At 50.6% G+C, this 14,492-nt stretch overlaps 4 protein-coding genes across 4 annotated transcripts; 3 read left to right on the top strand and 1 right to left on the bottom strand.

Moving 5' to 3' along the window:
- On the bottom strand, positions 1 to 738 carry PV08_00657 (uncharacterized protein; the record flags this gene model as incomplete). The annotated part of the gene is made up of 1 exon (XM_016375022.1): positions 1 to 738. One exon carries the CDS (start codon positions 736 to 738, stop codon positions 1 to 3), a length of 738 nt encoding a protein of 245 aa, XP_016240298.1.
- Positions 739 to 1,561: 823 nt separating this feature from the next.
- On the top strand, positions 1,562 to 2,540 carry PV08_00658 (S-formylglutathione hydrolase; the record flags this gene model as incomplete). The annotated part of the gene is made up of 3 exons (XM_016375023.1): positions 1,562 to 1,826; positions 1,881 to 2,302; positions 2,352 to 2,540. 3 exons carry the CDS (start codon positions 1,562 to 1,564, stop codon positions 2,538 to 2,540), a joined length of 876 nt encoding a protein of 291 aa, XP_016240299.1.
- Positions 2,541 to 4,879: 2,339 nt separating this feature from the next.
- PV08_00659 (uncharacterized protein) lies at positions 4,880 to 6,167 on the top strand (the record flags this gene model as incomplete). The annotated part of the gene is made up of 2 exons (XM_016375024.1): positions 4,880 to 5,337; positions 5,405 to 6,167. 2 exons carry the CDS (start codon positions 4,880 to 4,882, stop codon positions 6,165 to 6,167), a joined length of 1,221 nt encoding a protein of 406 aa, XP_016240300.1.
- Positions 6,168 to 7,649: 1,482 nt separating this feature from the next.
- On the top strand, positions 7,650 to 11,221 carry PV08_00660 (uncharacterized protein; the record flags this gene model as incomplete). Its single annotated transcript, XM_016375025.1, has 4 exons — positions 7,650 to 7,723; positions 7,771 to 8,032; positions 8,091 to 9,651; positions 9,702 to 11,221. 4 exons carry the CDS (start codon positions 7,650 to 7,652, stop codon positions 11,219 to 11,221), a joined length of 3,417 nt encoding a protein of 1,138 aa, XP_016240301.1.
- Positions 11,222 to 14,492: the final 3,271 nt, after the last annotated feature.

Raw genomic sequence — 14,492 nt, forward strand, 5'->3', positions numbered from 1 at the left:
TCAGCCCCTTCGTTCACGCTTGTTCCTCCATCGCCCCCCTTTACCTCTACCACCTTTCCAGCCAAAGTCTTTGCGAGAGTCTTCTTCCCGTCTGTCCAGGTCTGTCACCCTGTCGCGTTTCTGAACTTCACCGACACTGTTGTCAACGGCAGATCCGCCACTCTTGAGGTGCACACCAAACTTGCAGTTCGGTCCGTCGGGGCAGAACCCAGCCATGTAGAATTCGCAAAGCCTTCTCCGGACGTGCCGCTTCCCGCAACTTGGGCCTTTGTCGCAAAATCCCTTGTTGTAGTCCTCGCACAATGGTAACTTTGAACCTTCCTTGACATGGACGTAGAGGCACTCATCGCCGTTCTGGCAGTATCCGTTCTGATTGTAGAATTGGCATTCGCTCATCTTTCTCAAGTTGTATTCGTGGAGGTAGTCGCATGCATCCCCTTTCTTGCACAACCCTTTGAGCCAGTGCTTGCAGACGTAGTTATCGTTCTGACGGCCATAGTGATGTTGTGGTGGCTGTGAAGGCGTCGGGTGGCGGTCTGCGCATCTACGTCCTCGTGGGCAATGGCCTGTTGCCGCGTAATCAGGACACACTGGTACTTTGGACGCGAGAGCGGCGATCCCGTTGGATCGAAGGAACGGAGTGAAGCTGAAGTTGTATGTAGGAGTTGTAGATGGATTCGTGGTCTTCGAACTTGACTCAGGTGCAGCCGGAGTGCTTTCGGCGACTACTGAGGCCATACTCACGGAACAAAAGATGTGGGCCGTGGGGGAGAAAGAAATATCAGGTCAATGGATGTTCATGCAAGACATATATTTCAGTAATGGAAGAGAGAAGAAGATGTTGATTGTCTACCATCAAGAACATTCGATCGAATGAATAATTGCGTACCAGCACGACCATACACTGACGCGGATCAAGGGATTTTCCGATGTAATGCCGGGCTTACTCCGTTCTGGCTTAGCGTGCTTTGCTCCAAGCTGCCCTCCCCTTGGCCCTCGAAGTACGAGTACCGAGTATGGTCAACACTGCTCGTGTCTGGAGTCTCTGGGGCAGCCTTGTCATGTCTCTCGATAGTCATGATAGTCATGATAGTCATACCTCGTATGTGAGACGAAAATCACCTCTTCGGTATGGTTTGCTCCTTACGGTATAAAAAGGCGAGTCGATTGGGCAATACTATCCCTATCCCGGCTTGCTTCGAGTGGAACCGGATCCGAGCAACTCGCGCAGCCCCTCTTCCGCCTCTCACCCACATCTGGTGCATCTAGCAGCCTTGAGAAGGGATTCTTTTCCCTCGAGGGCCCCGGAAAGACCCTAGGCGGATGGATGATGGACGATCTGTGCCTACGAATTCGCCTGTTGCTGTCCAGCGATGAGCCTGAGAATTCGGGCATGTTCCTATGCTCCTCCTCATGCTTCCCCCCTCGCAATCCCCACGTCATTTTCATAAACACTCGTGTTCAGAAAAAACATTGACTCTTCCCTCTCCCTTGATTTTATTCAGTGATTTCGCTACTCTCATACCCGACCATAGGATACTCACTCGAATCGCCGGCCAAAATGTCTGTTACCACACAAGCAACCATAGCTTCCTTCGGAGGCAAGCTGTTGAAGCTCGCTCATCAGTCCCCCACACTTGGCTGCGAGATGAAGTTCAACCTCTACCTCCCTCCACAGGCGACCCAGAACTCACTGCACAAGGTTCCTCTGCTCATTTGGCTGTCCGGGCTGACATGTACCGGTGATAATTGCTCGGAGAAAGGCTTCTTCCAACACGGAGCGAGCAAGAAGGGAATCGCAGTTCTCTACCCCGACACCAGCCCAAGTATGTCCAATGTACTCGCCTCTTCGTACTCCATCCAGACCTAACCTGACGCAGGAGGAATTGGCATCAAGGGTGAAGATGATTCCTACGATTTCGGTTCAGGAGCTGGCTTTTATGTCGATGCCACCGCCGAGCCATGGTCCAATAACTACAAGATGTACACCTACATCACCAAGGAACTTCCCGAAACCGTCTTTTCTGCCTTTGCCGACCAGATCGATTCGAGCCGAGTAAGCATCAGTGGACACAGCATGGGTGGACATGGTGCTTTGTCGTTATACTTGAAGAATCCCGGTAAATATAAGAGCGTCAGCGCATTTGCCCCAATCGCAAATCCCCTCAAATGCCCTTGGGGAGAGAAGGCTTTCAAGGGTTACTTCGGTGAAAGTGACTGGCAGAAGAAGGGTGCAGAGCATGATTCTACAGAACTCTTGAAGCGTTGGAAAGGGGGTGACTTGGACATCCTTGTGGATGTGGTAAGCGTTCGCCGAACTTCGTTCTCCAACGAAGCTAATCGCTGTCTAGGGCACCGGTGACAACTTTCACAAGCAAGGCCAACTGCTACCTGAGAACTTTATCGCCGCCGCAAAGGAAATAGGACAGGAGAAGGGACTTAACGTTCGATTCCAACCAGACTACGACCACAGTTACTACACCATGGCAACTTTCTCTGACGATCACATTGATCATGCCGCAAAGTACTTGTTCGCATAGTAGGTCAACATGGCGGATGCCTTTACATGAACTGACACGGATAGAAGCGGGAAGAAACAGGAGCAAAGATTATGATTTATCGAGATTCTTTTTTTAAATCAAAACTAGCTTCTCTCCGACTTGGTATACTCAATTCTCTTGTTCCGATATAACATGTTCTTGTTCGTTCTTCACAGGCAGCGTTAAAGCTCGTCCATCGTGAGTCCTAATGCCCTGTGCTCTCTTCCTTCACATGTATACTACAAGCGGCATTTCAGACATATCTACCAGCTGTTCTAAACAGCTATTCCGAAAGCAGATTTTCTACAAAGCACAAATCGATTGCGCGATTTGTATCGATAGTCAACCATGATATATCACAGCTGGCCCTTCATACGTGATATTCAGCATACTCTCATCAAGATATTTTAGTCGTCACAGATACAGCACCACAACCAGCAGAAGAAGGGGACGAAGAGGCCGCAAGCTTGTACAAGAAACAAATTTGCGGCACTGGCAAAGCCGTTTGCGCCGTTGTTGGGTTTGATTTCCACCACCTGTCAACAGAAGGCGCCTTGTCAATCTGGAGACCAAGGCTCAGGGATGAATGGATTCCACATGCCAAAGAATGTGAAGTTGGCTTTCGAGTGTGGTGCCGAGTTGGAGCACGTCTGGCTCTTCCGCTGGAGCAGTCTTCCAGAGATCTATGCGAACGTGCTTCCTACAAAGCAAATCCCTTGGTCAGACCAGGGATCGACTCTGTTTACGCGACGGTCGTGACTACATCGGCGTTACCTTCAGCATGATGGCGATCGCACAACATGCCATTCAATTTTGGAATTACTCGTGCTCACGATTTGGCTACTCGACGAAGATGCTAAGCTATATACGGAGCGTTATTCTGTTTACCAGGTCGACGATACAATTCCTACCAAGACCGCGAACTTACCTACCGACGCGTTTGCGCGGTTCGCGTCGCGCCAGTGAATAAGGTACCAATGGATCCAATGCCAACAGGCGTATCAGATAATTCAAAGCCAGAATTAACGGTTATCAATCACTTTTGCAGAATTTCTCTCAACATTCACACATCTCTCGGACCGCGGTGGCCCAAGTGGTAACACTTGAGGTTCAACACTGCGGAAAAAGAAACTGCGCCTGTGTGGTGTCAGTGGATTTTGAGTTCGGGCTCTGCGCCGTCTCAGGCTCCCGGGTGGGAGTACTCTGCCTTAATGGCCTCACACGGGGGTCTAGTGGAGGGATTCTCTGCCGAAACGTTCGAGAAAAAACCACCGGGTTTTCCCTCGGTCTGGACGTCAGTTGCCTAGCGTGCAGCTGGCCTCCAGGCTAGAGTTTTGCTGATTGAAAAGAATGATCCTTCAACATCTTATTTTTGCTGGTGCATCAGTGAGGCCCTCTTCAAGCGCTATACCGATCCTCTTGAGACGGGGACAATCAACCTTTTTATCCTACATGCAGAGGACCAGAGACATTGTTGCAGGCTCTATGGCCTTGCAGTGCTTCCGAAGAAGGCGATGATACACTAACGACTATGAAAAGCTGTTCGACTCGTTCGTTGATATGGTGCGAGACGGCACAGGCTAGGCATGCGGTAACCCAAAGCTCAACTCCACGAGAGGGCCTGCAGTATCTATGCCAGAAGTCAACCACGCTACTTGATGTCGTCGATCCCCTCGGTACTAGCATCCTGCTACTACTACTGACAAAGCCAGGTCACCATCGACAAGGGTGGTGATGAACATTTATACCCGAGAGCTGACGAGAGAAGAGAGAGGCGTTGGGATTTAGGACGCCGTTCCGTTGCTATAAGCACGGGCAAATCAAGTCTCCATAGGCCAGTCACACTTCTCTTCTCTGGCTGGAACCGACGATGGCATGAGGCCTGGAGCTTAGTCAGAGATAACAAATCTCAGCACACATTTTCGTTTAAAGTCCTGTACAATACAGAGTCGGTAACATGCAAAGGTCACACTAATTCAAGGCGCAAGGCTGGGGTCCAACACCAGAATGTGGACTTTCCCCGATCCGTGCGAGGCAACCATGCATTAGACAGGGCAACTATGCCTCAACATCCAATGCTCTTTGCTTCCCCACCTGTGAGACTGTAGCCGATGTGCATCGTCACATATCTTGAGCCCTCCCGCGACCAGTACAATGCATGTCCGTGGTCCTGGTCGATTCTGCGGAGGGCGTCGCTGGTCGTGGCCCGGGGGAGGTTGGTATGTCTCGTCCGCTCTCGCCCTCCAGCCCAGAGTACATCGCCCTCGGGGTTTTTCAAAGACAATTCTCACCGGTTGCGCACTTAGTTGGTTTCCGTTGCACTTAACGGGTACAATGGCATGGATCTTTTGAGTATCTTGAGCCTTGTTCGCCTCGCGTGGGGTGTCGGTGAATCTCTCTATAGACTGTATGACGGTGTCGGCCTTGCCGTGCGGGAGTTCGAGACCTTCAACCGGGAAGTGACCACCTTGGCAACTCTCTGGAGCCATGTTCAGAGATGCGTCCAGAATCCTGGGGTGGGCCTGACCAACTCCCTGATTAGCAGCCTCAATCTCATGATTCGCGACACACGCATCATCCTTGAAGACTTGCGGCAGACGGTTGAAGATTTCAGTACCGTTGACGAGAGGAAGTATACCTTGACAAGGCAGCATAAGATACTTCGCATCCGCACCTCTCCGGATCAACAGCGGCATCAACGGATCAGAAAGTTCTTGAACAGAGACAGAATAGCCACCCAGAGGAGCGAGCTCCTGTTTGCTACAGCGACGTTGAATGTTATCCTGGGTGTGATAAGGTGAGTTCGAGCATCCTCACTATCTCGCTGTCCATCGCCAGCTGCTGACTATGGGATTATTGTAAAGACACTCTGAACTTGGGCCTCCACACGGCGATTCCCGTCTGCAACCTGCTGGTGAGACACTTGTCGACGAGCAGAGGCGAGCGAGGCGACGGGTCGCCGCGTTGGAAAGCCAGGACCCCGAGTCTCCTGTCGTAGCTACCGCATGGCTTGATCCCCTGCCCCAACCACCCTCGCGACATGCTACTTTTGAAATCCTCGCGAGACAATGGACGACAAATCGACCTCCTCAGCCTCAAGCTTGGCAACGCGACAACAGAGATAATACCAATATCATGTCATATGTTGCTCCTTTGCAACGGCGTATAGCGGAATTGGAAAGGCAACGCCAAGAAGAGGAACATAACATTGCAGAAATGAGGGCATTGTTCCAGCAGCAGCACGAAAGTGACATGAATGAGATTAGGAAAATGTCGGCTCGTGTGGAAAGGATCGAACAGGAGTGTCGAAGGCTGCAGAATGAGACTGAGGAACAAAGGAAGACGATAGACGAGCTTGATCACGAATGTGACCTCCTGGAGATGGAGGTGGAGAGTTTGAGGGCGGACCGTGACCGATATCGAGAACAGAGAAATAAATATCGTCGGGACTACGATCTCTTGGTGCAGAAGCTGCCGCCAACCAGTTTTCCAACGCCGGCTGCCAGGTCCCGTCGTTCATCGGGCTCGAGCCGGACGAGTTCCACCTATGTCGACAGTTCGAGGCCAAGTTCGAAAGATGGTCGGCCGAGTTCACAGAGCAGTTCGATACGGCTCAGACTTTTTTGATCCGACATTATGAATACGACGTTATGACCTTTTCTTTCATCGTTTTCGTTCTTGTCCTATTGGGGACTATTTGGACCGCTCCTTCCGTTGAACAGGTACCTAGGAACATCCGTCGGCTGTCATATACAGAAGATAAAGATAATACAGTTGGTCGTCTCCTCTAGCCATTTTCAGGACCATTTGTTTCAATATGAGCCACGGTCAGAACATGTCCAAATTCAGCATTTAAGCTTATACCTGATTAGAGCCAGGAGATAGGCTGGTATGGAACGAAGATGATTCGGATGACTCAAAGATGGAAATGAATACAAGTCAAGGCAGCACTCAAGCGTGAAAGAACTTTGTCAAGGCTGAACCAAGCGAGACGCCTCGCTCTAGTCAGACAATGACATGGAGTATTTTTGGGGCGCTTCTATGAAAGGACCCTGAATCTGAGTGGACTAACCCAGGTCAGTATAAATTTAGTGTCAAATAGGCACTGAATAGAACTGACGTACGTATAATAAAACTGAGGAAGCAATATCACTTGGTCACCCCGCAACCAGCACGGAATTTTTGGTTTGGTTCTTGATAACGTCTCGAACGAATATCACCACTGGCCCAACAGCCAGACAGCAGGTGGCGCCAACAATTCAACTCCCGTTGCCACAATCCACACAGCCGAAGGAAACCCATGTAGCGTTGCAGAGATTGACCTCCCTACGCCAGAAGCGAAGAGGGTAACCCCCATGATAGCCAGTGGGACGCGTCGAGTAGTCAGGTCATTACTGGCCCACCATAGCATCGCTCCGTAGCCCGCCCAGTAGGTTCCAAGAAAGCGAAGTTGGCTGTCCGTCAGCGCTATGAGGGAGGAATTTGTGGGCGTGAAGGTAGCACCGGTTGCTTTTTCAAGCACGCTTGTTCCACCAAGAAGATCTCCAATCCCGACAACCACCGCAAAGATGGAAAAGCCTTTCAAGAGTTTGGAAAGAGACATTGGAGAGCGTGGGGTACGTATATAGGTGTTCAAAGAGGAATAGAGGTGTCGAAAGCGGGAGGTGGGTGTACCGAAGGATGTGCAAGAGGTGCGAGAGGTACGAGAGGTACGAGAGGTGCAAGAAATGCAAGAAATGCAAGAAATGCAAGAAATGCAAGAGTTGATACAGGTACTTCGAAGAGATCAGTCGACCTTACGAGTGGTCCGTACTGAGGACGATTCTTATAGCCTTGTGTCTCCCTCCATTAATCAGCTCGAGTGGCTCCGGAGATAGAGGTCAAGTATGCCTAAGCACTAGGGGTATACGAGGCTCTGGTGAGAGATTCGGCCGTAAGGGTGAAATACTGCCCGATCGATCCAAAGCAGCATCATAATCTGCAGAAAGTAGCGGTGCTCCAGATACATCGCAGAGACGCTTTCGACCATGTCGCCCACCAGTGTTGAGATGAGGGTGAAAAGTGTGACTAAGGGAACAAATGAGGCCAGTACCCATGCACCTGCCCAACATGGCATGGGACGAACAGGAGGTGCCCAGGCTTAAAGCAGCACGGAGAAACGCCAAGGCCGGTATGATTTCACAGTGAGCGGCAGCGTCAAAACATTCCCCGAGTCCCAGTGAATTTGAAGTGGGCCGGCCACAACTGCAACAACCGTCTATCTGCAAGCCATATTTTGCTTCGGGAAATCGGACACCTCACCGCGAGCTTCAAGAGATACCAGAGCCATCTATTCCAAGAAGATCTTCCCGCCATCATCGCCATGGAATAGTCCAGGAAGCACGTGCTTCCCCCTCAGTTTCATCCCCCATGCGGTGACTACATCATTCGACCAGTGTTCCGGACTTGATCAGGTGGGTGAGGAACACTGGCATTACCTGATGGATGACCAGGTTAGTACGGCCGAGGGGTTTTAGTTTAGCACCTTATCCCGTCTGACTGCGCCTCCAGATCATCTCAGCGATTCAAATCGCTTACAGTCCTACCTCGGATCCTACCCTCAAGCGACAGGCATTCGACTATGTCAACCAGCTTCGGCAGGAACCTTCAGCATGGCAGCCGTGTCTGTCAATATCCCTCCAGGTCCCCCGCCAGCCTATGGTGATTCGGATCTTTTGCCTCGAGATCGTCAACAATGCTCTACAAGCCGGTCTGGTAGATCAGGCAGGACTAAAAATCATAAAGGACCAGCTTATGGCCTATTTGCATAAATTCTACGGATCATCCACAGAAGAAGAAACCCCAGACCCGGGCACAATCCTCAACAAGTTCGCCCAGACAGTCACACTCCTCTTTGCGGCATTTTACGGTTCTGGATGGGAGACATGTTTCGATGACTTACTAGCATTGACCTCGAACGAAACTGGCACGAGATATAATTACCCTGGCGTTGTCTTTTACCTGACTGTTCTCAATTCAATCCATGACGAAATCGGAGACGTCCTCTTATCAAGATCTCCGGACGAGCAGGAGCGAGCTAGCACCTTAAAGGACCTCGTTCGGGAGCGCGATGTCCAGAAGATTGCAGGCTCATGGCAAGAGATATTGTCGCAGTGGAGGAGTTCGAATGATGTTGTGGCCGAACTCTGCCTCAAGGCTGTCGGAAAATGGGTGAGCTGGGTCGATATCTCGTTGGTGGTGAACCAGCAGATGCTTGAATTGTTGTTCCATCAACTGGAGCGTGCTCAGACCGTCAATCCACGCCCCGGTGAGGAGCTAGCTCGTGATGCTGCCGTTGACGTGTTCACTGAAACGGTTGCGAAAGGCATGCCGGCAGCGGACAAGATCAACATGATCACCTTCCTGGACCTCGAATCTGTGGTTTCCAAGTTGGTAACTTGTCCACCTTTGCGCGACAGCAGAGCTTCAAACTACGATGTTGATCTTGCCGAAACTGTTGCAAAACTTGTCAATACTACTGTGGCAGATCTGGTCAAGATTTTGGACACCGAAAACCAAGGAACCCAAACGTGGATCAAAGCTGAACAGCTGTTGGAAGCTTTTCTACCACATCTTCTACGCTTCTTTTCCGACGTGTTTGATGAAGTTTGTTCCACTGTCCTCACCGCAATGAACGATGTTCTCGCCTTTCTTCGACGAACAAGTGCCAGTTCAGGCTCTGATCAACGGGCAGCTATGCTTCTTCCAATACTCAAAGCCATTTTCACTAAAATGAGATACGACGATACTGCAGATTGGAACCAGGAGGATGAGCAGACTGATGAGGCCGAATTCCAAGACCTGCGGAAGAGACTGGCATCTCTCCAAGCGACTATTGCAGGTGCAGATGAGCAGCTCTACGTCCAAGCCATCTCGACATTAGTCCATGAGACGTTTCAAAGGCTAAGAACTGAAGGCTCCCAACTCGACTGGCGCGACCTGGATCTGGCTCTCCACGAGCTTTACCTGTTAGGTGATCTTGTCGGCAAAAGCGGAGGAATCCAGAAGAGTAAACCCAATTCTCCAGCGGCCGAAAATTTGTTTCGGATGATGCTGGAGATGGTTCAGTCAAGTAACGCTGCACCTGTGGATTTCTTTGATATTTATACTGACGTATTGCAGATGTTGGTTCCTTTGGCCATCCAGCGATTCAGCTTCAATTCATGGAAATATGTGTCAGGCACAGCACCTTCTTCGAGAAGCAGACCGAGTTTATCCAACCAGTACTGCAGAACTTTCTTCAGCTTGCGCATCATCCAAGCTTGAAGGTTAAAGCTCGAGCTTGGTATCTCACGCAGCGTTTGATCCGCCAGTTACGCACCCACCTTGGAGATGCCACCGAAATGGTAGTCCAAAGCTTACAGGACATTCTCGTCGTACGAGCGGAGATTCCCAAAGAGTCAGAAGGGGACGAAATGTCATCGGACAATGAGTCAAGTGCAGATTCGACTTTCCAAAGCCAGCTTTACCTCTTCGAAGCCGTGGGATGTATATGTGGTGCTACGTCAGCCGGACCCGACAAACAAGCACAGTACGTGCAAGTTGTCATGCAACCATTATTCTCCGAGATCGAACGCAATCTCGAGGCTGCACGGGCCGGGAACGAACTCGCGAACCTTCAAATACATCACTCAATCATGGCGCTCGGCACGATTGCTCGGGGCTATTCCGATTTCACCCCGGGTACCGCAGCACAACCCGCGGGTTCTGAGTCTGGTGCACAAGCCAAGCAAGCATTCGCACAAGTTGCAGAAGCAACATTGGTCACTCTAAGTTCACTCAAGTCATCGTTTCAGATCCGGACCGCTGCAAGGTTTGCCTTTTCACGACTGATCGGCATTGTGGGCGCGCAGATGATGCAACAGCTGCCTCAGTGGGTGGAAGGTCTATTGACTGAATCGTCAACGAGAGACGAGATGGCATTGTTCCTTCGATTACTTGATCAAGTGATTTACAGCTTCAAGAATGACATTTCAGATTTCCTCGACCGACTCTTTTCAGGGCTCCTGCAAAGAGTCTTCGCCGGAATGTCTGCCGGTACTTCAGGAACAGATGACGAAATTGAGTTGGCTGAATTGAAGCGGGAATACCTCAACTTCTTGATGATCATTCTTGGAAACGATCTTGGAGCTATCCTAGTCAGTGCGACCAATCAACCAGTTTTCGAATCTGTAATCAGCTCAATAGAACAACTTGCTCGGGATGTTGAGGATTTTCCCACGGCGAAAATGGCGTTCATCGTCCTGTCAAGGATGTGCACCGTCTGGGGTGGACCCGACGTGGTATCCGCAACCGGTCAGGCGACTGGCAACGGAGCCGCGCCTCAACCTGCACTTCCAGGCTTCGACCAGTTCATGATCAGCAGGTTCTCGCCATTATGCTGGGCCTTGCCGACGAACCCAGCTTTCAACAGTAAGGACGCCCAAGCTCGTCAAGCACTTTCTGAAGCGGCAGGTTTGCAAAAGACCATCTATCTGAAGACTGGCCAGCAATATCTTTCCTGGCTCCAGGAGAACGAGTTGCGAACTATGGGCATGAATGACAGCATGATCGCGGATTACCTGCAGAAACTGGCAACCATGGATCCCAAGGGCTTCAAAGCTTTTTTTGCCAAGTTCATTGCACAGGGAGGACAGTTGTGAAAGGGAGGGAAAGGGCATTTCCACTGCGATGGAGCAACGAACAACCTCAATATGATGATACCAAAGACAATTTTGATATGTGTTATGTAAAAGGATCATGACGGCCTAACCCCTAGCATTGAAGATACCTCTAGAGAATTGATTGAGTTAATGCATTGGATGTATTTCCAAGTTCAAGCATGTGAAGTACGTCCTCTACTGTGTACGCATGCTGCTTTAGACAAATTTGTATGTGGAAGATGCCAAGCCGGCGGCAAACTTTCCCGGATAGGACACCCACATTTGTAAATTCAGTGACTCGAGACTCCGCGACGTCAACCCTATTGATTTCTAGACAAACACAAGCCTCGCATTCCCTAGGTCACCAAAACCGTCGAGATGGCCAGTGAGTATTTATGACCGAAGACTGAAGAACTGCGTTCTGACCGTATATCCAGAGTCAAAGAACTCGTCCCAGCACAACCAGGCCAAGAAGGCTCACCGAAACGGGTACGATTTCTCTCTGCCTCTCCACGCCGCACCGGGCGGACAAGGCGAGATTGAACATGACTGACGATGTGTGAACAACAGAATCAAGAAGCCAAAGACCCACAGATACCCATCCCTCAAGGGCACAGATCCCAAGTTTCGAAGAAACCACAGACATGCTCTGCACGGAACCATGAAGGCTCTCAAGGAGGTCAAGGAGGGAAAGAGAGACGCTGCATAGAGGAGAGCAAGGAGGGGACGTTGACGTGAACGTTGGATGGCGGTTTCCGGTTTTCTCGGGCGGCACGGGCGACGAGTATGAGGGCATTTTCCACACGCCTGGCTTTTACGAGCCTGACCGCGACGGGAGGTTCTGTGATGCGATCGCGATGCGATGAAACCCAGAGAAGCGAAAGAGAGATGATTCCCCATCAACACGATCGAAAAGACATCGACAAAACCAAAATAGAGCTCGCCGTTTTATTTTGAACAAAGTCGAAGGAAAAAGCTCTCATCAAAAGATCAAGAAAAGAACGCATCCCAAGAGAACAATGTCTCCTCGCGTCGAACTTGTTTATGCCCATTTCGTCGTTCCTTGTGTCCGGGTGCGACACAATCAAGTCCAAGAGTTATGTTCGCTCGGTATTTGCGGTATGTGGTTGGGTCATGGTAAGTATTCGCATTCCCCTCGGACTTCCGTGATCTTCCCGTCGACTCAAAATGGCATTTGTGTGTACAGCGTCGTGTCTACTTTTTCAATGCGCGATGTCTGAAGGAGAATTTTTCTATCGTGCCTATATCAACTTTTCCATTGTGGAACCTCCCAATTACCAAACACTTACCTTCTCAACACAGTGGAGGTTGGTGCATGGACGGGAGGGGACATACTGTTTTGCTATCCAAAAGACGTGGTTTTCTCATGCGCGACACGCGACATCGTGCGCCAGGGTGTGTGCCTTGCCTACCGTAGGTATGTGTTTTGGCCGCATACCGAAGCATGTGAGGATGCTACACGGCACTCTCGTCCCCCATGCGACTGCGTTGCTTCACACAAAGTGCCATCCTGTCGACTCAGGCATGGCGAGTCATGATGCGGGAGGGCACTGCCTCTCTCTTGCAAGTGTACCTGCATTTGTTCTCCGACCGAGAGAGATCGAGTCAGTTTCCCGCCGAGCAGCAGCTCTCGAACACCCACTTTACGCCACAATGGCCAAGAACCCACTATTCTTCTCGTGTTTCGCTAAGAGGGAGAGAGAGAGAGTGTGTGTGTGTGCGTGCCTGTTGCTCATCTCTCTAACACGCCACGCGATTTCTTCACGTTCGTGTTCGTGATGATGTTATTTCGCTTCCAGGATCATTAGTGACACAGCACATACAACGGCTCGAACGCCACGACCCAACTTTTTATTATGCCCTTTACTCAGTGACGGAACTGGAAAACGGCAAATGGGTTTCAACACGGCGGTCCCGCTGTCCGGCGTCGACATGGGAAACAAAAAAATTGGCTGTTGTCATTTGAAAGATTTTTTTTCCTTTTGGGAACGCTCTGATGAGTTGTAATATCCCCCGTAGACTTTCGGGATAAGTCTTAGCCCTGGGCTTTAAGGAATCCACAAAGCATCCCTGTATGTACGGAGTCGTACTGTATGTACTCGTAGAGGGTGTCACTCTGAGGAGTCTCCTGCCGGCAACTGCTGCAAGTCTTTTTTTTTTTACGTGTATCTAACTCACCCGGCGAAAAAGGTTCGACCCAAGGGGCCAGGCTAGTGTGACTTTCGAGAGAGCCTTGTGGACTGCCTGCACCCCTCGTCGATCTTTTTCGTACCAAGTGGTTAACCCTACGAGACATCAGGTATGTATAAACGGGTCAAGTGTCCGAATTCGAGGTAAAAGCGTACTCGAAACGACGAACTTACTTCCCCAGAGGTTAAAAATTGTTCGTGACCACTAATTACTTTGTACTACAACAGTACTGTAGGTGAGGTACATACAGAACTCGGAGGAAGAGGACCAAGAAAAGTTCACCAGTCTCGGGGGCAATCTTTCACCCGAGGCCGGTCAATCGGTTCTATGGTACGTCTTTTCCTCAGCTGTTCTTTTGTCTACGAGTACACCACAGACAGGGCTGGGAATACTCCGTGTGTGTGTGCGGAGCTACTCCGTATAGGGCATGTCCATGGCGCTGTGGCGCGCAGGGTTTGCACCCTGGCTGTACAGTACCTTGTAGGATGGATGATGTCCGCTGGGCGGCGCATTCCGTACTGGGTGCATACGGACCGCTGGACAGGTAAAGACTACAGCTTTGTGCGTGTGTGCATAACCTGAAACACCTGTGCTCACCGTGGAGGGGGGGCTCTCGACTCTGACACATGTGGCACGTCGCATATTGTACGCCATTCAAACCTTCGCCCTCCTCGGGTGCGAAGGATGGAAAGGCTCATCAAAAACAGACAAAAAGAGAGACCGATTCCTTCATCATTCACGTAAAAAGACACATTGGACCCATCCGTGGAAGCATTCTCGAAGGGATAAAAAAGGAAGAATCCCTCCCCCAAGACCACCGGCGCACCGGCTAGTCTGTAGGGCTCGGTCCATGTCACTCTTTGCGTCGTAGGGGAACCGGGTTCTGAAACAACCGGTATGCGATGGTGCTTGCTTCCCACAGGGACAATGGACAAAAACGTATTTACGTACTCGTACAGGGCTCCCCCGGGGGAGAGGGCTTCACCCGGCCCCCCAGTCAAGCGCAAGCCACGAGCAACGCTAGGAGAAGATTCCAGTTGTGGTATAGGTCTTTTGACTT

The sequence above is a fragment of the Exophiala spinifera genome, assembly GCF_000836115.1.
Source record: "Exophiala spinifera strain CBS 89968 unplaced genomic scaffold supercont1.1, whole genome shotgun sequence".
In the NCBI taxonomy this organism is placed as follows: Eukaryota; Fungi; Ascomycota; class Eurotiomycetes; order Chaetothyriales; family Herpotrichiellaceae; genus Exophiala; species Exophiala spinifera.